At 40.4% G+C, this 25,232-nt stretch overlaps 2 protein-coding genes across 5 annotated transcripts in view; one reads left to right on the forward strand and one right to left on the reverse strand.

Moving 5' to 3' along the window:
* mmp28 (matrix metallopeptidase 28) lies at positions 1–23,056 on the forward strand. Of its 2 annotated transcripts, XM_039818819.1 has the most exons (9): positions 1–285; positions 2,011–2,087; positions 3,198–3,397; positions 12,713–12,934; positions 13,230–13,475; positions 16,799–16,948; positions 19,403–19,570; positions 20,382–20,689; positions 22,979–23,056. In XM_039818819.1, exons 1-9 carry the CDS (start codon positions 160–162, stop codon positions 22,991–22,993), a joined length of 1,512 nt encoding a protein of 503 aa, XP_039674753.1. In that variant the 5' UTR covers positions 1–159; the 3' UTR covers positions 22,994–23,056. The 2 variants fall into 2 exon arrangements, with proteins under 2 accessions (XP_039674753.1, XP_039674744.1); XM_039818810.1 differs by lacking the exon at positions 22,979–23,056 and having other exon boundaries at positions 20,382–22,109.
* LOC120570434 (protein FAM124B) overlaps positions 21,435–25,232 on the reverse strand; it is an 11,655-nt gene continuing 7,857 nt past the window's right edge. Inside the window, exons 6-7 of one of the 3 annotated variants that reach the window (XR_005641066.1) lie at positions 22,673–23,603; positions 21,435–21,646 (exon numbers count right to left, since the gene is read on the reverse strand). Coding sequence is in view for 2 of the 3 variants with exons in the window: in XM_039818786.1 (XP_039674720.1) it covers positions 23,002–23,603 (602 nt within the window). In the remaining variant the exon portion in view is untranslated. Of the gene's footprint in view, positions 23,604–25,232 lie in introns of all 3 variants that reach the window. The other 2 variants (XM_039818797.1, XM_039818786.1) reach the window with 2 other exon arrangements.

Genomic DNA, 25,232 nt, shown 5'->3' on the forward strand with positions numbered 1-25,232 from the left:
GAGTCGGCTCCGGCACTCCTCGCAGGGATGGAGAGGTTAGGCGAGCAGCAGCGTGCGCTCAGTTTCTGACGGCAAGGAAAAAAAACGATGAAAACTATATTTGGAGTTCAACAGAAATGCGCCACAGGACCAGTGTGGTGAAAGTGTGGCTGTCCCGCAATGAGCCGCCGACCTCCAGACCGGTGTGGAGCTGGACCGGACAGGAGGGCAGCCTGGATCCTGACAGTTACCGCCCTCATCACCGCTCAGGCTGCCGGAGGAGCACCGCTGTTCTCGGACCCCGGGGTACTCCTTTCTTTAGACCTAGCAGTGTTTGGTTGATGGGTTATATATCACGGAATTAAAAGAAATTCTTAAATATACGTTAACTACAAGATACAAGTTTATTGTATTCGATGTGGACATCACCGTAGCATTAGGATTGTCACACATTTATACCCAAGGGGCTAGATACACTGGGTTTGGCATTTATAGCGAAACGCTAATTTACGACACCTGTCCACAGGAGGCTTTTGTGTAACTTACAGAGTACGAAAAACTCAAGCTACTGTATAAGGAAATATGTAACCTGTAGTCATGCGGGCACTGACCCCAATGATTTGTTTCGGGACGTGGTCCTCTTCAACTGTTAAAAAAAACATATATTGTTTTATCACCTTGATACTTTCAAACATTTTATGAAAATGGCCTACCTACATGAGCTGTTTTGGGCTGAGACCTCAACATTAGATGTTAGGAATCTGTAGTTGACTACCTTTTCTTTCTTTTTTTTACCTCCTAAATCCCAAATAAACCTTTTGTTTTTCTGTCAAGACCCTCCCAAACACAAGCCAGGTCATTATGTAAGATGAAAAACTGTACATTTCTTTGACTGTAAATTATATATGACAAAATGAATTAATTTCATGCATAGCCTATATAATATAAAACATGGTCTATGCGCTAATGTTTTATGCTCATTTAGTCACCATCAAATGTGCAAGCTCCGTTTGTGGCAATGGGTAATGTTTACAACTTTAATCCTTTTCTACATATTGTTTGAACAAGGCCAGAAGAAAAGAAAATAGACATTTCAATGAAAAAATTAGTTTTTTTTTTTACATACAGCAGGGGTATGTGGGACCCCAACGGTTAAAAAGCTAACCATACAAATACTGTCTTGAGAAATTGCTGCATGTTTAGTTTTTTCTCTACAATAATATATACTAAAGCTGCATATAGTGACAAAAAAGGAGACCAAGCCCATTAGTTATGTGTCTAAGGGTATTTTGGGACTTAATTTAATTGCCCACTGCGGTTTGGACTGCACTAGTTTAATTTGACAGCTGTCTTTGCCATAAGCTGTAGGAACACATAGCATCCGGCTATTACATACTGTACGTTTCCACAACTCTTGTTCTTACATTAAAAAAAAGCCTTCTGGCGTGTTTGGGGGTCTCTAATGGGTCAAAGAGACATTTTTGTTGCACATTCCTGTTTGCCAAAGCACACCTGTCATCTCAATTTTAATTTCCTCCCACCTTCACATCTGTAATCATAGCTGCGCCTGCTGTTGTCTGAACACGAAACCTGCTACATCCATATGAGATCATAATATTAAACCACAACGCAACATCTGTTATGTACCCAATTGGTTTATTTTTTACACTGTTTTATAGCCGTATTTTGGGTTTACATGAAATTCTTGAGAAACAACTATCCATTTTCAGGGACACCCCAGGGGTTTTTCTCTCTTGTGGGTGGTCCAGATCTATACATCTGCCTCGACAAACTACAAGAGTTACAGTACAAATGTAAAATGATCTTTTTTACACTTTTATGATTTCTTTTTCCCCCTCATTGGGAGGTATGGCTCTATGGGGATTTACCAGAGTGTTCTTATGAGAAGCAAAGTGGTACTGTGAGAAAAATCACATTTTTACATAGGGGCACTTGGATGCAAAATAATGATTGGAAAAGTGTTTTGTTTATTTGGAACAGTAGTATTAAAAAGTTTTATATAAATTGCAGGTTTTTCTGGAAAAGTACGGCTACCTCCCTCAGGACAACCACATCCACAATGCAGTTGAGATGCAGTCAGCTATCCGGTAGGTGGTAATGCTTGTCTTCATCTATTAAAGCCTTTTCTTGCCAACAACATGTGGTTAGCAGTTGTGCCAATATCAATATATAAATTACAACTCGTCAGATGTCCTAAAATGAACGTGATATGATTTTAGAACAAATTCATTGGCCAACATATCTTTCTCTATATTTTGCTGATCAGAGGTAGGTGGTGCTCAGTGTGTTCATCAGGGGGAAGGGTGAGCTCGGTGTGGGACAAGCCCCAGGGCTGAATGTCAGTGCCGGGCAGTAAAACACCCTCACCTCTGCACTGGGAATTCTGAACCCTCTCTGAACCATCCAGGAATGTCAAGAACCTCGCCCTCTGGTCCATATACTGACAGTCACCGTACTATTTGTCTCGCATTGCCAGACCTAGCTCCACAATGCTGTAAGGTCTGGCTACACCACACATACTGTACATCCTAGGATAGGAGAACAAATGTCTCGAATCCAATCACAATCGTCTTGGGCGGCGCTAAGCTCCCTACGCAGTGGCAGTGCCTCTGCAAAACGGTCTCGGGAAGGAACTTGTTTTTGTGGCACCCCAGAAAACGTACAATATTAAATGAAGTTAACTGTTCACACAATACGGTAACATGAGCAATCCAAATTTTCTTCAAAACTTGCCATTTTCAGCACGTGGCTTGCTAGATCGAAGGTTGTTGTTTCCCATATCAAAGGGATTTTGAGAATGGCGACACAGAGCGGAAGTGCACCAGATGTCAGGCTTTATCCTGGAAATATACATATATACAGACTGCTGTACTGTAAAGGAAACTCATTGCAAAGCTTTGCTTGTGCTGAAAGCTTGGGCTGAGCGTTGGCTAGTAAACTGTGTGTGGTTGACAAACTTCATCTCATGTGCACATGAAGCAGCATTTGAGCAATGAGGTGTGGGCTGACAGTGTAAACATCAATATACTGTACATTTTTGCTCTTCTCAGAACAACAGGAAAACTAAATTTTGTTATGCCAAGAGTCAGACTGGGTAGAGAGTATCCAGTTAGTTTTAAATCCCAGTTGATTTATGGTTAAAAAAGCCATATGCCTGTTTAGGAAGAGCATCATGCAAACATTACCTCTCTCTGCAGCGAGTTCCAGTGGTTGTCCCGGCTTCCTGTCACAGGTGAGCTTGACGGCGCCACTCTGAGGCAGATGGCGGAGCCCCGCTGTGGGGTGTCGGATGAGGGCAGCCAGCAAATCTGGGCTCAGAGAGTAAATGCCATCTTCACTGGAAAGAGCATCGCTCTCAGGCGACCACAGCGCCGCAGGAGGCACTCTGCTGCACAAGGTATTGTGTGTAACGTGCACATGTGTGAGACACTATCTTTATATTTGTTTGTTTTTGAGTATCCATATAAGAGAGCATGTATTGTTTGTGTGCAGTGAAGACCTGACCGAAAACTAGCATGCTGTGATATCATTCATTGCCCTGTATAGTTGCAAAATTCAGAGAATGTTAAAAAAAAATGGCAATAGTTCTTTGGTCATGCTGTATTATTTTTTCAGAAATCAAAAATTCAAAAATGTAGTTGAGTTGAACATTAAAGGTGCACTGTGTAGGAATTTCTCCCATCTAGCGGTGAAATTGTACTTTGCATTCAAACGAATAGTGCTCTCTAGCGCCTTGCTTTTTCAAATGCGTGTTGCAACTACGGTAGCTGTTATGTACCAAGAAGCTATGGCAACATGTCTTCCAATAGCACTTCATTGAGTTTTCTTTCCAGTGATAAGGTTTGTTATTTCAAACAAACTGCATTGAATCATTAGTGTGAGCATGTATAAGTAATTACCCTTGTGTTTTAATTCCCTTTTTCGGCGACGATGGTTCCTTCTCTTGTGGCTCGGCATAAGTATGACCCTCCATTATGAACTAAAGTGCAGTGCAGGCTTTCAAATTTGCCGGGGCAGTGACAAGCGCCTCTCGCTGATCTCCTTCTCCGTTTCAGCTGGTTTCAGTCACGTGACGCTGGCTCTGAACGAAAACGCGTTGCTAGTGCTTTATGTCCCTCTCAGCGATTATAGTTTTTCAAAATGGCGGAACGATATGGAAGCCTCCTTGGACTTGCCCGTCCAACATAAATACAGATAAGAAATTCTTCGCTTACGAGCATAAGTCAGATCATTGGCAGAGGTAATTTTACACCAATGAGGACATATTTATGAATGAAGACATTGATTTTCGCTAATAAAATACTTAAAACACTACACAGTGTACCTTTAACTAAATGAGTTGACTTATTTAATGTTTTATTGAACTTTCATTGGACATCAACAAAAAAAACATTCCACCTCCAACAAAAAAAACTTCTTTTCAATAAAAAAATGTTTCCTCTTGATGTCAGACTTATCTTCACTATTCAAGCTTGATGAAGAGCCTCAAGTTTGCTCGGATGGCTGCCAGTTTTTCAACTTATTGCAGTGGTCAGCCTGTTGTGTGTCTTGGTGTGAGTGTTCTAAAACAGGGACCAGTTGCACTCAGAGGTTTCTGATGTTGGTGGGATCTGGGGGATAATGACTGCTGAATGCAGTGCATGGTTACAATTCAATTAAGTAGGCATACTAAATAAACAATACTTCTAACCAAAACATGCCATAAGACCATACAGAGGTTTTTTTCATGCTTGTGTTTTTTATGTTATCTGTTGATTGTTGGAGCAGGTGATGCAAGAATTTGTTTTTGTGTGAACAGACAATAAAGTCTTATCTTATCGTATTGCTTTTTCTTAATGTGTATTTTCACCATTAAAGGTACTATTTTATATTCAAATTGTGCAAATTCCCTGAGCTTAACTTCTCTTGGAAGATTTCGGGGAATTTTATGGAATTCTTCCAGAAATGTACCGACCCTTCACAACCCTATTGGCCTGTATATGGAGGTTTTGTAATTAAAGCCGGTGGAGTGTCTGATGTTGCACGCGTCAGCCTGGATCCTTCCTGCTTTTAGCTGCAATTACACAATCCACGGATGTTGTACGTCATCTTTACTGGGTAAAAACCTGCACAATAACATTTGTTACCTTTAGTTTAGGAGTAACATGCTCCTTTGTGCGTTGAGAAAGAAAGAGAGGACCACCTAACCCACTGGATAGTTTTTCCCAGTTTGCAAAATGATTTGGGAGATGACAGTGCTTCTCTTTGAACAACAGCCATGTATCCTGAAGATCCAGTTTCTCTTTGAGCTCTCGCGTCTGAGCAATTGTCTTTATAATTCCAAGTTGTGGCTCTACAAATACTGCAGTTTTGACCAATGCAGTCACTTTGACCCTGTAATGTCTTACAGTATTCTGGTTTTTAGCTTTTTATCGTGTATCTTGTTTTTTATTATCTCTAAAGCACCTATAGTTGTGGTTGGGTTTCTGGGCAGTGACAATAAAGGTTTATCTTATCTTAGTTGATTGTCCCTCTAAATTCCTTTAAATAATTATTGAGGCTCTTGGTGAAGATTATCCTAATTTTCTGCTGTAAACGCAGTAATAAAAGCATTCAATGGTGAGCAGATCACTGCAATTTCAACTGGCTAAAGACTGCAGGATTTAAAGTGTTTAACAGTGGTTCAGAGTGCAGCTGAGTACTGCCAGATTTCTTAAGACTCCATGAGGTAATTGAGGTCCTCCCCTTCTGTCTTAGGGTGCTTTACAGAAACTCTTTGAGAATTAAGAGGTGCAATTTCTCCCCTCTTATATAAACATGTATGGGAAATATTGAGTGGAGCTAGGGCAAAATCTTTACACTATAATGGATTTCTTTTACCTTGTGTGGGGCATTTATTTTACCCTCTAATGCATGGGGTTCAATTGGAGTTGATGAAGCCATATGGCTCAGGGAATCTGTGAATTTGTTGACGTTAGCTGGATATTTAAAAAAAATGACTTAATGGATTTCAATGAAATTTTGTGGAAAGTCAGAGCCCAGACACAGGAGTAAATTATTGTTATTTTGTATGGATCTGGATCCATTTTCAGCCTGTTATAGACTTATAGGCTGCATGTTAACACTACACGTTTCTGTCTTTAATGACTAATGTTTTAATTTATTTTGTTCTTACTCTCTCTTTGGTCCTTACAGTCATTTGTAGGGCGTTTTCTTCTCCCTCTCTCTCTACTTGTGCCTCCAGCCTCATGATGTGTGAAGCCTCTGCATTCCTTCCTGTCACTAACAAGGTTGGCTAATGTTCGGGGAATGCAGTGGTGGCTGATGTTTGCCGCTGCCTCTTCTTGTCAGTACCTGACATGTTCCTTCTGGTAAACACATCCATAACTGAGTGGCTGGATTATGTTCTTTGTCAGACTGGCTGACTATCTCAATGGCCAGAAATCTAACTGGCTAAATGAGTGGTAATCTTGCTGAGTGACTGAATGTTTGCATGGATTACAGCCTGTTCTTGATGAAGAAAACAACTCATTCATTGCCATTATTTTTATCCCCGACATGATTCATATGACAGGTGGCAGTATTATTACACAAGGAGTGAAGTGGCAGATACTTTTACACCCTCAGATCAAACCCCTTTTAGATCTGGCTTCATATATCCACTGATATTGTAGCGGTTAATTGTGAGTATAGTAAGGCTGTGTAACCTCGGCCTTGTACTCAAACATTAGTTTGCTTTGTCCTACAGTCGCAGCAGATACGTTTCTGTGCGTGATTTGAATAATGCTTACTGGAAGAGTTTTGTGTTTAAATACAACATATGGTCAAACAGATTTAGACTTGGTGAAATTCCAGCGAAACACGCCTTTGTTAGGTAAACTTTGAATTACTTGTGTACAGCCCTTGTTTTTAGCCATGATAGCAGCGTGCCTCGATGGATGATGGCGACATCATCTTATGGATGGCAATGTTGGTCAGTCTGTCACTGACTTTGTCCAGACTGGAATATCTCAACAACTTTTGGGTGATTGCCAATACATGTTGTACAGACATTTATTGTTCCCAAGGAATGAATCCTCCTGACTTTAGCGATCCTTCACTTTTCCTCTAACGCCATTCAGTTCACATTTGTGGTTGTTGTGAGTGAAATGTTTTGAAAATAATTGGATGGATTCAGTGAAATTTGGTACATGCATTCATGTCCTCGTTAGAATTAATTGTAATCACTTTGGCAATTCCTCAACATTTCATCTCTCACATTTTAATTTTCCCAATACTTTGATTTATGACATTGACATTCCCATTGTCCAACCTCAGCTTTGTGTTTAATGCTGATTAGCAAATGTCAGCATGCTAACACACTAAACTGAAATGGTTAACAAGGTAGCATGACTTTTGGCTCTTGTTGTTTCTGGATCAGTAGTATTGATATTTCAGGTATTGGTCCATCCACCCTTGTAGTTTGACAGTCTTAACTGCAGTTAGGACACGTGCGAGCCAACCTGACTTAAACCTAATGCTTAACTTTAGTCGCTCTCAGCTATGTTGTGATTTTGTTTTGTGTGAACGTGGCTGTCTCTGAGCTTCCTGGAAACTGAAAACAAACCTTGACTTGTGGTGGAATCCGATGGTCGTTCCCACTGATATTTACAGAGCTGACATTCCACCACCCTTGTCAAAGATAAGTGCTATAAGTGTGTGTGTGTGTGTGTGTGTGTGTGTGTGTGTGTGTGTGTGTGTGTGTGTGTGTGTGTGTGTGTGTGTGTGTGTGTGTGTGTGTGTGTGTGTGTGTGTGTGTGTGTGTGTGTGTGTGTGTGTGTTTCATAGGAGTGCAATTTTACACATTTCAGCAGAATGCAATGTTTGGAGCTCAGGGTTTTGCACATGACGATTGCTTGATTAGTCAGTGCTAAAATGCTGGTTGAACCTGGGCAAAAAGCAGGTTAGCATTGTCATTTTGAGCATGTTAGCGCGCAGACCTTAGCATTTAGCTGTGTCAAGCAGCCTCCAAGTTGACACCAGTAACAAACGAAATCTGTCTGCACCTCCACAAACAATAACTTTGGCTATCAGATGATCTCAGTCACTTCCTAATGTCTGTGATAACTCGCCCTCCCCACACTGCCGCTATAGAGGGCATCATGATAATTGCTTCCATAAGGGAAGTCGGGGAATGTCTTGTGTATCTGACTTCCTGGCTTCTCTGCCGTCCTCGGGGACCTCTTACTCTGCGGCAGTCTGGGAAGGAGAGAAGGCGCCTGAGCTCTGCTGAGAATACAGATTTACACATGGCAACAAGCTGAATGCATATAGTTTATCTAGGAGTGAAACATGAAGCTGGATTGGGTAAGCCAGGGAATGTCTCCAAGTGTCCCACTTACTCTAGTGGTCCAGATAAAAAATTGTGTATACAAATCAGACTTTTATTAAAGAAGACTGCCGGTTGTAATGGCAGTGACATTACTCCTGAGGTTGAATTCTTATCTTCTTGTATCTTTTTTTCCCTGAATGTAAATCTTATTCACTCCCATACAGCTGTAGTGTTCGAGGACCTGCTGTTTCCACTTTTATTATTATCTACTATTTCTGTGAAGCATCATCTTAAGTTTAAACCAAGATTTGTGTTGAGTTCCTGCTGAAGCACAAATTCTGTTTGTGTTTACACACATTGATGGCATTGCCAGACCCATGTCTGAATGGCTCCAGATATCCAGATATTTTCTTTCTCCAGGGTGCTATTGAGGTCTCATGGCAGTTCATAGTATGGAGTGCAAAACTCTTGCTTATCACTCTCATCTTTGACATGCCTCTCTGTTGTATACTATTTAACCAAGCACAAAAGGCATCAAAATAAGTATCCACTAAGGCCCACATTCTCAAACCTGACTGCCTTTGTGTGTGATTGCAGAAGTGTGCACTGCAGGTGTATGTGCAGACCTCCCACTCACATTCGTTATCCACATCGGGGCAAACAAACATCGACCACAACTTTAATATTTTGACAACTGTATGTATGTATTTGATCTATCTTGCCACTTTCTAGTTAAGCCTCAAATGTGAAAGTATGTGTAAATGTATAAAGCCCTTGTGGCAAGTCTTCTGAAGTGCATTACCTACTACACAGGCGGTACAAATACTTTTAAAGGGCAGTACCCTTATTATAACTGCACATTTGCAGTGGTTCTGTTTACTTGTTGTCTGTGTGTCAGAATGACTCAAAACCTTGAGACTATTTTATGAACAATATATAAAATATTGGGAAAAAAATAGTATTGGGCTGCCCTTGTACCATTCAGTTGCAAAACAAAATCGTAAGGTAAATGTAAGTTGCCATCCAATTATCCTTGTTTGGACAATTGGATTGGTTGTTTAAAATAAAAATATTATAAAAAGATAATTATCCTGAATTTTAAGTTTATTTGGGATTTTGTTGAGGTATAATAGTAACAAAAGAGCAATCATCTTCTATTCCAAATATTGTTTTTTAGCAATTTCTTGCCAATATAATAAAAAGTTAGAGGACCAGAAATCCAGAATTATCTATATTTATTTTTTAAAGATGGAGATAATTTAGATGATCATTATAACAAACTCTAATTCTTAAAAGTCCTTTTATCTGGGCGACTGGGCTCAGTTGGTTGAGCGGGCGCCCATATGTGGAGGTTTGTTCCTCGATGCAGCGGCCCCGGGGTCGACTCCGATCTGCGGCCCTTTGCTGCATGTCATTCCCCCCTCTCTCTCCCCTTTCATGTCTTCAGCTGTCCTGTCAAAATGAAGGTCTAAAATGCCCCAAAAAGATTCTTTAAAATTCCTTTTATCTTCTTTAAATTTTTCAACTCTTTCACCATTGCAACCTCTCCCTGAAGGTTCATATTATCTAATGATTGTTTCCTGCGAGGCGGCCTCTCTGTCTGCTTGTTGTGACTGTGTGCTGCATGGCTGAGAGCTTGTGTTTTTGCTGTTATGTTTGCTTTGTCTCCAGATTGCTACATTGATGACTAATCCTTCATGTATATGAAGAGATTAGTGTTTCAATTAAAGAACTGCAGAATTTAACTCCCCACTTCTCTCTATCCCTGAACAAATGTAAGATTCAGAAGTTTGCGACACATGTAATTATGTCTAAGCTGAGAAACCACAGATACATGTTGAAGTAAATTGTTTAGTCAAGTGTGTGCTCAGAGTGCTTGTTAGTTTATCCAGCTGTGAGCTAATGTGGTTAACATCCTATCATTTTGGATGTGGAGAGGCTCTACTTCAAAACATCGCGGTTGAACATGAGATATCTGGCATCCAATTATATAATGCAGATATGCAAGATGTAAATATAATTCTTTGTAAATAAGATCAGAGATATTAGGGCTAACATCTTACCATCACTTCCTCAGAACTCTGCCTGTGACTTGTTTCCTGCACATTTTTGGTCCACTTTTATACCTGTGACATTACATGACATCACTTCTCTGCTACAGACTTTGAAACCCTCATCTTGTCCTATGGATGTTGTCCCTACTGTGCTATTTGTACAAGCGTTTGACTCCATTGGCCCCTGTATTGTTGAGATGCTAAATACTTCACTTTTAACTGATGTCGTTCCTAGTTTTTTTAAACATGCTGTCGTTAAGCCTGTACTTAAAAAGCCCACGTTGGATCCACTACAACCTAAGAACTACAGGCCAAGATCAAAACTACCATTCAGGTCAAAAATATTAGAAAAAGTTGTAGCAGAGCAACTCACCCTTTTCTTAAAGAAACACGAGCTGTTTGATAAATTCCAGTCTGATTTCCGTAAAAGGCATTCTACGGAAACTGCACTTCTTAAAGTTTCTAGTGATATTATGATGTCAGCTGATTCAAAGGATTTTACAGTTTTGGTCCTATTGGACTTTTCTTCTGCATTTGACACTATCGATCATAACATTATGATAAATAGACTTCGTGATCTGGTTGGGATGTCTGGATCAGTTTTAAAATGGTTCTTATCCTACCTTTCTGGTAGAAGTTTTAGTGTTTATCTGAATCAGATATTGTCTGAAACTGCAGAGTTGTCATGTGGGGTTCCTCAGGGTTCTGTCTTGGGACCTATTCTGTTCCTCTTGTACATATTTCCTTTAGGACAGATAATTAGTCAATTTAGTGACATATCGTACCATCTGTATGCGGATGATATCCAACTGTACTGTTCGTTTAAGAAAACTGAGTTCTCTATACTGTCATCTTTAATAAACTGTTTGACTAGTATCAAACAGTGGTTATGTGACAACTTTCTGCTTCTGAACTCAGATAAAACAGAAACTCTAATTATTGCCCCTGAATGTCAGATCCCTGAGATAAAGCAGCATATTGGGGACGTAGGCTCGTCTGTCCAGCCGAGTCTCAGGAGCTTAGGTGTGGTTTTTGATTCAGCTATGTCGTTGGATCACCAATTATTAGTTAGGAACTGTTTCTTCCAACTGAGAAATATTTCTAAGTTAAGAACACTTGTGACTAAGGATGAATTAGAGATGATCATTCATGCTTTCATTTCTTCACGTTTAGTTACTGTAACAGTCTTTTTACCTGTCTGAGTAAGAATCAGCTTTATCGTCTCCAGACTGTTCAGAACTCTGCTGCAAGGCTTTTAATGCACATTAACAAAAGAGAACACATCACACCTGTTTTAGCAGCACTTCACTGGTTACCAGTCCAGTATAGAATTCAATTTAAAATCCTGGTCATTACTTTCAGAGCCTTGCACGGTCAAGTTCCTTCATACATCTCTGTTTTGATACAGCTACATACCCCCACCTGTAGTCTGAGATCATTAGGTCAGATGCTATCAGTGGTTCCCTGCACTCATTTTAAATATAACTAGAGGGGATCGGTCATTCCAAGCTCTTTGAAAAAGCAGCTGAAGACTCTGCTGTTCAAGCAGGCTTTTACTTAGTCGAGTGGGTTTTATGGTTGTTTGTTATGTTTTCTATTTGTATTTCAATTTGCTTGTATTGTGACTTCTTGTGTTGTATTGCATTTTATTGTGAAGCACTTTGTGATTTTTATCTTTGAAAGGTGCTATACAAATAAACTTTACTTACTTACATACAGTAGCTACTCCAGTAGGTAATAATAATATGAATTGTTTATGAAACCTTTTTTTAAAAACCACCTTTAATGTCAATAACAAAACCAGTAGAAATACCAAGCATGAATTCAAACTGTTCAAGTTTACACATAAACAGACAGAAAACAGACAAATTAGTGGCACTACAAGAAAACTCTTGCTATAATGGTAAAATGTATTGGTGGTGGCTTCACATGCAAAACAATGAGCAATGACGGACACACAGACTAATATTTTTTTATGAAGCCAAACAAAATGAATATGGGGAAGGTGGACATTTTTAAAGTTGTCACTTTCTTCACTCTGGTGGAGAAGAACATGTCCCATGCCATTCAAATATGTAGCTCTCATAACTAATTTGTGTTGGATTATTACAATAAAGTGTGTTTTATTAACAAAAAGTAGAAATATTCTTGCTGCCAGGGTTTTTTTTTGGTTTTCTGGTGAGTTGAGCTCATTTGCAGTTGCACTGGCTGTAAGTCTGTGATGAATAAGATTGTGAGCTTCATACCTACATGTCTCATATCTCAGTTCCTCGTTGTCTCTCTCTCTCTCTCTCTCTCTCTCTCTCTCTCTCTCTCTCTCTCTCTCTCTCTCTCTCTCTCTCTCTCTGTGTGGATTTTTTTTCTCCAGTTGAGAAGTGGTACAAACGTAATCTGACCTACCACATAGTAAACTGGCCTCGACACCTGACTCTAGGCTCTGTGCGGCTGGCAGTGCGCGTTGCCTTCCAGCTGTGGAGCAACGTGTCGGGCCTGGTGTTCCAGGAGGCCCCTGAAGGCCCTGCAGACATCCGGCTGGCATTTTACGAGGGAGACCACAATGACGGGGCCAGCAATGCCTTTGACGGACCAGGTCCGTGTGTGTGTGTGTGTGTGTGTGTGTGTGTGTGTGTTTTGATTGTTTTGTGTCATGATCTTGTGTATGTCATTTGCTCTCAGGCCTCTCTTGCAAAACTTCCTGAATAAATAAAGCTTAACAAATCCTGCTGTTTGTGTGTTCACAATAACCGGATTACTGTGTATAAACCGGATTAGGATAATAGTTTGATTATACACTCAGCACAGACAGGAATTACACAATCACAAGAGGTTTACTGTGACTGTACAACCCGCTGCCTCAAACGGTTTCTCTCCTCTTTGACGTTCAGGAGGAGCTCTGGCTCACGCCTTCCTGCCTCGCCGGGGCGAAGCCCACTTCGACATGGCGGAGAGGTGGACGCTAAACGGACACAAGGGACACAACCTGTTCATGGTGACTGCCCACGAGATCGGACACACTCTGGGACTGGAACACTCCCCAGTCCATCACGCCTTAATGTCGCCATACTACAGGAAACTGGGCCGCAGCCTGGTGCTGAGCTGGGATGACATCATTGCAGTGCAGCAGCTGTACGGTGAGATGATGGTGCTTTTTTATGTTGATCTCTTCCAACCCACAAATCGTATTTGTGGGTTTATTGTAACTGTGTGGACAAGCATTGTTCAAAAATGTTTGACTTAAATTCTCGTCCAGATTCAAACATTTCCATGATGCCAAATTTTCAACATGCCAAATCTTCCCTCAAGGGAAACATTTTCTTTGTGGAATGGATAGTGTGTGGTCCCAAGGTCAAGAGGATTGGTGAATGTAGCACCTTCACTGGACACACAGAGATATTTTTACAGGTATAAAGTCTGAATGGTTGGGGGGGGAAAGCACTTTAGTGGACAGATGACAAATGTCTCACTGTCTGGCCTCAGGACGGCTGAGTAAAAGAAAGTGAAAGGAGGTTGCAGTTTAAAATGAATTGCTGACCAGACTTGCCTTTGAGGAAATGCAGAAGTAGAGTAATTTTTACTCTGCTACCCATTAAATCTGGAGTTGTGGCACTGAGCTGTGAAAAGGCCAGAGAGGCAGCTTGAAGAGCACCAGCTGCAAACACAGAGTAAGATTGAGTAGAACTGCAACACTGTTGAGAGTTCATTAAAAACCTGGATTTGACAGAAAGAGAAAAACACTTTTTGCATTCCCTTTTAATTGTGTGTTTGGCCAAACGTGGTACAACATAAAATCTTGCGTACAAGGAGTTGAAACATCACTTTCTCTTTGTAGTTGAGTTTGTCTCTAACAGCATGAGTCTGTTCTATCAGTTCCAGCTCTGTGGCCTCTCAGCTGAAAGGTTTAGACTGAGGGCAGCAGAGGGTGTGCGAACGTCAAAATAACACTGCCCTGAAACCCATGCACACACACACACACACACACACACACACACACACACACACACACACACACACACACACACACACACACACACACACACACACACACACACACACACACACACATTTATCCATTATTATTATTATTATCCAGCCTCTAAGTGCTACACACAGTGTTGTGGGCGTTTTGTTGGCTCCGTTGTTGTAGAGTGTGGGAGCATTACACGCGTCTGTGTGTATGACAAATATAATAGTTTCTGTTTACCGTGAGTGTGTTGTCCCTCCTGGCATGTGTGAGGCAGGTTTCCACATGTGCAGAGTTCTCCTATGTCTTCTGTTTTCTCTGCTGCTAAGATACTGATTTCACTGCAGCAACTGCATAAGAACGTCTTCTTTAAAGTATCTTCTGCTACTACTCGACCTCCTCTGTGATGATGTGATACCCTGAATGTACAAAATGCAAATAGTGCATCAAGTGCTTTCTCTGCTTTGACTCTGAAATAAGCTGAAAACCTGCTGCAGGAATGTTTGCATGGCTGCAGGACAGTCTCACAATCATTTGGATAATTCAACTCTGAACTTGAGATTCACCTCAAAAGAATCTTGCATGCAGGCTGCGTCCTGATTCTTTTTTTTCTGCTCTGCCTCTTAAGATATTCTGGCCTCAGCTTCCTAAAATGGTATTTGCCAGCAACTGACCACTCTGCTGCCTCAGACACACATTGTTAGCTCAGTTACACTCAGTAACTGCAGCACTTAATGCCACTTTGATGTATTATGTGACCATTGCTACTACCATTGCATGAATAGCCACTAATGAGCAGCAATTAGAACAGATTATCTGTTTTTAGTTGCTCATTGAGCTGTGAGATGGGAGAAGCTAAACCTGGCAATGTTTGATTATCCGTCTTTAGTTGTTAGTCTCTGATTACTTATTTCATTGCTTCACAAAAGGTTATCCAGGATTCCTTAGTTGGCGCACAGGTGCAGTTTAGCAAAGTGCAACATGCTTTTTACACGTCTGCTTATCAACCTGATTTCCACCCTGTGGCAGTAGTTTCTGCAGCTGCTCCTACGTAAATGTCAAGCAGCTCCAGAAACGGATGAGAACCACGACTGACAGGACTGCAGGTGCTGTGAAAAATGTTACATCTGCTTAAAGATATGAGCTGTGTGTGTGTGTGTGTGTGTGTGTGTGTGTGTGTGTGTGTGTGTGTGTGTGTGTGTGTGTGTGTTATATTAAACAACACACTTGTGGTGGTTTTGCCTACATAAGACAATGTATGTACAGTATGTATGATTACTCAGATCCTTTACTTAAGTAAGAGTTATACCACAATGTACTGATTTGTAAGTAAAAGCCCTGCTTTGAAAATGTTACTATTATAATTATTAATTAAGTTATTATTAGCAAAATACACTTAACATATCAACTAATGGCCCCTGTGAGTGTTATTGTATTACATGTATTATTAATTTTACTGATGCATTAATGTCCAAGTAGCATTTCCCTGCTGTAACATAATATATTTTATAAAACCATATGTTAAAAAAAGTCTTTATCTGTGTCTAACTATAGATGTCAAATAAATGCAATGTCAAGTGAAAAGAACTTATACTATTGTAAGTACATTTTGTGTACTCACATACAGTACCATTTTTTACATATTTCTTACTTAAGCAAAATATCTGAATACTTCTTTCACCACTGATGACTGTAAACAGCATAAGGAGGGAGGTCAGACATCCAGCCCTTATCTTACAACACTGCACACACACACACACACACTCTCGCACTGCTTTATCGCTTATTGGCAGCTGTTCATGTGTTATCCACTGTGTTGTGTGTATATCTATTTTTCCTGCCGTCCTCCTGTTCTTGGGTGTGCTGATTTTATCCACCTCCTACACAAATGTTTGTTCAGCTCCTTGCAGACTAAATGGTTGTAATCACGTAAAGTACCATCGTTTTAGTCTTATGCTTTGGTATGTTGTGCTTTTCCCTTTTGTCCTGCTTTGATTCTTCCTTTTATTCTTTTGGTCTCATGTGACAGGTATTTGCACTATGAGGCTGCACAGGCCAAAAAAAATGTTTTTTGTGTGCTAACAATTCAATAAGTTTAAGGTTTCATTGTGCGCTCTATCTAGAGTTCTTTGTTTATTTCCTGTGCAGTATAATGTCATCCATCAGTATACATCAACTCAGCCACATCCTGTAAAGGACAATTTAAATGTTAACATTATCCTAGGCTTGTTTTCAGTCTACACTGTTTCTTCTTTCCATTCGTTCCCATGCTGTCCAATTTAGAAAATACTTAAATTGCTTTTGACATGCATGAGAAATTAGACTGTCTGTGCCTCTCAGTAACATACTATCTATACTTACAGCTTTGTCACTGTAGTTTTTAAAAAACAACCCTTCTTAAAGTGAATATGACAGTACATGGATTCATCTCTCATGATGACCTTGTCTGATGCCTTTTAGTTCACTGTTTAGTGGCTTTGTTTTTGCCCTCAGGTAAGCCATCAGGTGATCGCCCTGTGAGGCTGCCAGGCCAGGTTTTGCACGCCGCACTGCAGGAGTGGGAGTTTATAGAGCTTCACAACGGGCATCAGACCACAGGGCAGCCTCTCTACTGCCAGGGTGTCTTTGATGCCATCACTATGGGTGAGGTCCGAAGGAAATATTATTATTATTATTATAATATAATATAATATAAATATAATATTATTTATCTTTCTAAAACTATTGGATAAAGGTATATTAAAATCACTTGAATTGAAACAAAACAGGAAAAAGGGCAAGGTTTTCGTCCTACCATTTTCTTCACCATTTTATTCTCTGACGAAAGTCTGAAGTCAATGTTCACTCGCCAGATTTTTATCTGAAGCTTTCAACTGCATCTCAGTCTTCATACAAAACAAAAAGTCACAGTATAGTATGTTCTAAATAAAAGTCATAGTATAGCATGTTCTAAATAAAAGTCATAGTATAGCATGTTCTAAATAAAAGTCATAGTATAGCATGTCGAAAAAGGCCACAGCGTAGTATGTTGAAAAGAATCATGAAAAAGTCAAAGTATGTTGTTAAAAAAGCCATAAAAATGTCATAGTGTAGTATGTTGTATAAAAAGTCATATCATTAAAAAAGTCAAGATTGAAACAAACAAACTGTTCCAAACAGCTCTATTGTAGTCCAGCCTTTACTTCCGTTACAAACGTACGTCACTTTGTAACACGTTATAATGCTCGCCTAGCTGCTAGCGTGGCACGCCCTCATACTCTGCTTCTGGCTGGCTAGTAGTCCTTGCCTAGCTACTGCACATGTGCGACTCCCAACAAAGATGGACCAGAAGTGAGATGTCTCACTCTGTAGCTAAAACAGAGAGCTCAACATACAGGGTGAAAAGAGGAGCTGCAGCAATGTGCAGTACAACACAAATATGGTGTTTTTTGAAAATTAAACTATGTAAACATATTTTGATATAACCTCTAAATACAATTATGAACATGGAAATGAGCATAAAATGAGCACTTTAATGTACATATATATATATATATATATATATACAGTGGCTTGAAAAGGTATTCATACCCCTTGAACTTATTTCATTGGGATTTTATGTGATAGACCAACACAAAGTGGCGCATAATTGTGAAGTGGAAGGAAAATGATACATGGTTTTCAAATTTTGTATACAAATAAAAAACTGAAAAGTGTGGAGTGCAAAAGTATTCAGCCCCCTTTACTCTGCTAGCCCTAAATAAAATCCAATGCAACCAATTGCCTTCAGAAGTCACCTAATTAGTAAATACAGTCCAGCTGTGTGTAATCTAATTTCAGTATAAATACAGCTGTTCTGTGAAGGTTAGAGGTTTGTTAGTCAACATAAGTGAACAAACAGCACCATGAAGCCCAAAGAACATACCAGACAGGTCAGGGATAAAGTTGTGGAGAGGTTTAAAGCAGGGTTAGGTTATAAGAAAATATCCCAAGCTTTGAACATCTCACGGAGCACTGTTCAAGCCATCATTCGAAAATGGAAAGAGTATGGCACAACTGCAAACCTACCAAGACATGGCCGTCCACCTAAACTGACAAGCCGGGCAAGGAGAGCAGAGAAGCAGCCAAGAGGCCCATGGTAACTCTGGAGGAGCTGCAGAGATCCACAGCTCAGGTGGAAGAATCAGAAACTATTAGTCGTGCACTCCACAAATCGGGCCTTTATGGAAGAGTGGCAAGAAGAAAGCCATTGTTGAATCAAAGTCCCATGTGGGGGACGCAGCAAACATGTGGAGGAAGGTGCTCTGGTCAGATGAGACCAAAATTGAAGTTTTTGGCCTAAATGCAAAACGATACGTGTGGCGGAAAACTAACACTGCACATCACCCAGAACACACCATCCCCACCGTGAAACATGGTGGTGGCAGCATCATACTGTGGGGATGCTTTTCTTCAGCAGGGACAGGGAAACTGGTCAGAGTTGATGGGAAGATGGATGGATCCAAATACAGGGCAATCTTAGAAGAAAACCTGTTAAGAGTCTGCAAAAGACTTGAGACTGGGGCGGAGGTTCACCTTCCAGCAGGACAATGACCCTAAACATACAGCCAGAGCTACAATGGAATGGTTTAGATCAAAGCATATTCATGTGTTAGAATGGCCCAGTCAAAGTCCAGACCTAAATCCAATTGAGAATCTCTGGCAAGACTTGAAACTTGCTGTTCACAGACGCTTTCCATCCAATCTGACTGAGCTTGAGCTATTTTGCAAACAAGAATGGACAAAAATGTCAGTCTCTAGATGTGCAAAGCTGGTAGAGACATACCCCAAAAGACTTGCAGCTGTAATTGTAGCGAAAGGTGGTTCTACAAAGTATTGACTCAGGGGGGCTGAATACTTTTGCACGCCACACATTTCAGTTTTTTTTATTTGTAAAAAAATTTGAAAACCATGTATCATTTTCCTTCCACTTCACAATTATGCGCCACTTAATGTTGGTCTATCACATAAAATCCCAATGAAATAACATTTACATTTGTGGTTGTGACGTGTATATCTATCCATCTCCATCTCTATTGCTCTCCTCTTGTGTTTTTTCTTTTCTGTTTGTATCTCTAGACCAGAATGACACAGTGCTGGTGTTTCGGGGCGGTGTGTACTGGACAGTATTGGCTGAAGGCGGAGTGAGTGGCCCGCTGCCTCTCCGTCAGCGCTGGTCTGACCTCCCTCCGGCCATCGAGGCTGCTGCCTTCTCCCCGCTAGACTCCAAGTGGTATTTTTTCAAAGGTACTGCTTCACTGAACTCATTAATGGGACTCTCACACTTCCTTTTAAAGACATTCCCTAACCTATTGCCTAACTTCACAAATCTGTTAAAGCCCCCAAAATAGATTGGTTTGTGCCTTTAATGAGGAAAGTGCTATTTAAAGACTAATGTACTGAAGCCTCAGCTGTAGTTTTAAAGTAGCTTCACCTTTTGTTCTAAATGCTAATAACGTGTTTAATGGTTAGGTTAGGTTATGGCCAAGTTAAAAGTCAAAAACCTGAAAGTTGTCTAGATTCACTTATGTGCTAATTGCAGAACAGATTTATGCAAAATACAGACGCTCTACTAAAACATTATTTATACCATACTTACCATCTCCATTTTTTTCTCTTTCCTTTTTGTTAAATCTGTGAGCTAAGAGGCACTATGGATACTTTGCTCTCATAAGTAGCAGGCTGCATTTCCCCAAGACACTGAACCCCAAAATAGTTAAGCCTCTCTCTGTAGAATAGTGCAAAACAAAATACAATTCTTTAGTAAGGTTTATATTTAGTTTTAAAAGAGCGGAGCTTATGGCATTTTTTGTATTGTGATAGAATTCGTAGAATTGTCTTCTTTTTAAAGAGCAAGTGGCCAAGTGAGTTTGACCTGTCAACGCTATGATGTTATGTGAAGTACCCGATGAGTTTATAGAGCCACTGTGATCAAATATAATAAGATGGTGCGTTGCAAATGATTTCTACAAAAATAAATCTTGAAGTTTAAATTGTTTTATTGTTGACTTATAGAATTTGTAACTTCATGTTTTCGTCCTCGTCTCGTGGTGTCCAGGGAAGCGGATGTGGCGCTACACAGGCAGTGTGCTGGACCCCGGCTTCCCGAGGAAGAGCAGTGAGTTGGGGTTGCCCCGACACCCTGACTGTGCCTTCTACTACGCTCCTCTGGGTCACATGGTCCTCTTCAAGGGCTCCCGTTACTCTGTTCTTAACCTCAAAACCCTGCACCAAGAACCCTACTACCCCCGCAGGCTGGCAGACTGGACTGGTGTGCCACAGGGGACCAATGGGGCGCTGACCCGTCCCGACGGCCGCCTCTACCTGTTCAGAGAACAGCGGTTCTGGAGATTTGACCCGGTTAAGGTGCGTGTCACCAGAGAGGGCCAGTGGGCCAAGGATCTGAGCTGGACTGGTTGCAGCAACGCTCCTCAGAGCAACAACATTCTTTGACCAGCAGAGGGTGCTGTAAGCTTTAGATAAAGTGCAATTTGTTGATAATGTAAAGGGCTACAACTTTTTCAGCCTAAACCCACATTGAGTTTATATGTTGCAAAAGGAGCCTAGCTCAGCAAACTCATGCCATGAAGGTATTCAACAAAAATACTTGGTTTATACATTTTGATGCACATATAGTATTTATACTGCAGAGCAATGGATATTACTCTATATGGATGTGCAATTATAGCCTAATTATTACAGTTAAGATAATGACTGGACTGTCTACTCTTAAGTGAGCAGACAGGTTGGAACTATGCTTTTAAAACCATCTTCTTTTCTCTTGTAGTATTTGCACACAAACAAACAGAGAGATATGTGTTTTTATCATCTCTTCTGCTATGTCACTAACATATGTAACATATTGTATAAATGACTGTTACTTCCTTTTGGCCTGTGATTGTGTGTTGCCCGCTAATTGCTCGCTATGGTAAAAGGCCTAAATGTGTATCACTGACTCCCAGTACAGCATGTGCTCAGCATTATGTGAGGTCACATTTCTGATTCACATCTGTCAAAGCAGGTAGATGTTTAGGTCCAACGTTTGGACAATATAATTAGTACATTATAAAGTGTATCATGATGGATGTTATCACAAAGCTGACAGCTGTGATGCATTTTAAGAAACCATTTAATGATGATTCAACCGTGACCGTGAATGTTTCTCCATTTAACCAAAATGAAATTCTGTCTGGTTTGTGACTGAAGGCCAAACTCAACAGTAGTTTTATAACAGGGTGGTTATAAAATCGGTGACACATCCTTCATTCACTGGTGACCTTTTCATCTTATCAGATTATTCACTTGGCGTGTCATTTCTCATCGCTGCAGGCAGAGCAGACGTCAGTCAGTCCAATGTAGATCTTACATCACTATAGAGTATACTAATCCTACAGCTAATTCATTTTGACAATGACATTACATACTTGAAATGTTTTGTCTTGTGAAATTCTGTCAGGACACAGTTAGTCTTCATATGCCATGAATCATGATGTCATTAAATGCATAGTATTTTACTCTCCTCATAATACAATATTATCTTTTATCAGACTTTAAACAGCTACAATCACTACAATGATCATGAGCACTGTGCAGTAATGTGGGTTTGACTACCATCTGTTGTACCTGATCAGTCCAATTCATGTTAAACTTTTACTTAAATTAATCGGTCTGCTGATCTCTCACTTTACAATAATTAACATTTCTGATGTCCCAGGACACATTTGGGCTGTTTGAGATACCTTACCTACTAATGGTTAGATTCATATTAAAATATATTATATTACAAGATTTTTGTAAAGTCCGAATGTTCTGTAAACTCTAGGCTATCTAAGGAAAAAAATATTATGTGAGAAAATTCAATCCTCTTCAATACAATAATTTGGCCTGGTCTAGTCCATCACTTGTCTTGTACATTTTAACACACAAATACTAGAGTAAAGATAATTTGAAGTGCATTTAAACAAATAGCTATAGCTATAATTTTACTATGTAAAGCCTGTAACACAGACGGACAGTGCTGCGCTGTGGAAAGCAATCAGACTTAATCAGATTTCTAATCACGATCAACAGCTACATCAAAGAGTGCCTTCACGCTGAGATCATCATCTGTTTCAACAGCAGTCAAAAAATAAAACATTAGCTTGCCTAGCTAAGTAACGTGACAGAAACATGGTCTGGCATTAGTACCCTGATAGTAACAACTTCATACAGAGCTTTTCCTTCATGTTTTGCTATTCAAATGGCTACATTTTAGCACAATAGCTGCACAAATCATTAGTTGGATCTAAATACAAATAATTTCGACATTCAAGAATATTATTACCTGCGCTGTTTTAAAATATCACTTACCTTGTACCGCTCTCTTGGCAGCTCTGTGAGAGTAGGATTTGAACATTTGTACTGTATATTGTAGAAATGTATGGGACGAGTCAAACCATTTTAAGACTTTAGACATTTCTGAGTAGAAAGTGTCACCTGCAGCTGAACTTTGGTTTCTTCTGTATTCCAGAGGATTTCTCTTTCGCCAAACTACACAGCTTTGTCCTCCTGCATAACTTCACAGCCTCTTTAAGGGTTTCTCATCGTGTCCAACTTGTGTTGCTGTCCTCTGTGTGATATGTTATGCTTTTTTTTGCACTGTGATTATTACCACAGCAGGTGGCGTCATAGCAGGAATTTTAGATGAAGAACTCATCGACTGGCTCCTTGTTTGTGTGTGCTGACAGGAGCTCAGCAGTAGTCCTGTTCTCCACGTAGAGCTCTTTTGAGGGGCTTTGTCCTGCTGCCACAGTCCTGCTGCCACAGCCCTTCTTGGCTGCATCTGAGGAGCCCCATGTCCTGGAGGCGACCTGAGGGTGTATGTGTGTCCGTGGCAGACATTCAATCAGCTCCTTGGCCAGACCCTCAACAGCTGAAGCCCCAACAGCTGCAGGTCTCTCAGGGCGGTGAGTCATCAAAGGGTCCATGATAGAAGAGCGAGCAATTATTTTGACTACCGTGTCAGAGTGCAGTGAGACAGGGACTCCTGTGTCTACGTTGGTCTCTGGCTCCTCCTCATCTTCTTCCAGAAGGAGATCAGAGAGCGAACGCACGATGGAGGGGCGCAGAGGAGAGTCCGGGTGATTGGTGGTTGACGGCGGTGCAGGGCTGCTGCGCTGCGAAGAGTAACAGGAGCTGCCTGGAGGGGTGCTGCAGCAGCTTCCTGATCCCTGGCTCTCGGCTCCACCACCTCCTCCATGAAGCTTCTCAAGGACAGGGTCACTGCGCGGTCTGTGGCCTGCTGACAACCAAAATCACATCCAGCAGAGTCACAAAAGTGGGCATCAAAAACCTTTGCTATTGTACTATACTCAAAATTGAGTGTGGTTTCTTTGTGTAGCGTCAATTTAAAGTTACTGGAGAAAAGAGTTTCATCGCCTTAGGGTCAGATCATTTGCAGATGGCGTTGCAGGATAAGACCGGTGTTTTGTACTCCATACCACAATGTGTGGTCTAAGAGTAAGTACATTACCGGTAATCTGAATCTGATAAATTTCTATACATTTTTTAATTAGAGGTGATTTGTTGTAAAATATATCATCATGGACATCCTTTACAGTTTTTGCCGACTACTTACACACTGAAAGTGAATGCATCAAAACCTCAACTTTTGTAACGATGCCTTAAACAAAGGCACCAAAAGTACAAAAACGTTTTCTGCTTTGCACTTTGTTTGCAATTCTGCATCGCACTTCTTGCAAAACACTACACACTATTTCTTACATTATAAACTTTGTTCAAGAGTGAAAACTCTAGCAATCATTGGGAAAACACTTCTCGTCGAAATGCAAAACACTATCTGAAATTGGGGAAATATCCCCTTGTGTGCCGGCATTAGTCTGCAAGGAGTTCTCCATCACAGTGTCACTCTAGGTCCCTACTCAACACCTTACTCCCCATTTCTCAATCCGATTGAGGAATCGTTTTCAGCTTGGCGTTGGAAAGTGTACGACGGCCAACCACGTGCCCGCATGCCTCTTCTGCAAGCAATGGAAGAGGCACGCCGTGACATCGAGGTGGGGTCAGTCCAAGGTGGATACAGCACGCAAGGCGATATTTCCCCCGTTGCCTGGCCAGGGATTATATTGCTTGTGATGTGAATGACGTGATGTGGCCAGACCCAAACAGAAGGCAGGATCCATAAACAATCCACCCCATCCTTTACAAAAAAAAAATATTTACCATTGCACTGTAATTTTACTGCAATTATATTTATTGTTTTTTGTGTTTACAGTAATATACTGATTACTGTACTGTAATTCAACTTTTCTTTGTTTTTGTTGTAAAACCTGCAATGGGGAAAAAATAAACTGTATACATTTTTTTCTGAAGCCTTTCTATTTTTGCATTCACTGAAATCTAAGTAAATGTTCTGTACTGGAACAATCTTTCACAGCAGCCTGTATGAGAAAATAGGTTACAAAGTACTAAAGAGAGCAGTGTTTTGTATAAAAAACACCAGCGTGTTATTGCTGCTTTGAAAGAGTAATTAATGTCTGTATAATTTTGTTGCTAAAATGCCATTTTGAAAAAGGATTGTTACGTTTTGATTGCAGTTTTCATCTTGACATACAGTAGAAGTGAGATATTTATCTCCAAGTGTTGCATCTTATTTGGCTTGTGGGAAGAATTTTGACACAATGAGCCACATTTTGCAACAAATCTTTTGTAAGCCATCGGCAAAAACTATATTTGATATATTGATTTTGAATAAAGTAAAAACAAGGTAACTGCTCACTAACAGCTGGCAACATGAGAGTTTTGGGATCTAAGAAAGGGCTCATGGGAACGTCTACTGTAGAAGACTGATCCACTTCAACAAACTACGGAGTAATGTGGCTAAATGGCTTATAAAAACTCAAACTTATAA

This window comes from Perca fluviatilis, chromosome 2, assembly GCF_010015445.1.
Source record: "Perca fluviatilis chromosome 2, GENO_Pfluv_1.0, whole genome shotgun sequence".
NCBI classification, from domain to species: domain Eukaryota; kingdom Metazoa; phylum Chordata; class Actinopteri; order Perciformes; family Percidae; genus Perca; species Perca fluviatilis.

Excerpts from the sequence above, each read along its gene's own strand:
- mmp28 (XM_039818810.1), top strand. The coding sequence starts at position 160 with ATGAGCCGCCGACCTCCAGACCGGTGTGGAGCTGGACCGGACAGGAGG. Across the intron at positions 286-2,010 it reads CGCTGTTCTCGGACCCCGGG|GTTTTTCTGGAAAAGTACGG; the intron begins GTACTCCTTTCT and ends TATAAATTGCAG. Across the intron at positions 16,949-19,402 it reads CTTTGATGCCATCACTATGG|ACCAGAATGACACAGTGCTG; the intron begins GTGAGGTCCGAA and ends TTGTATCTCTAG.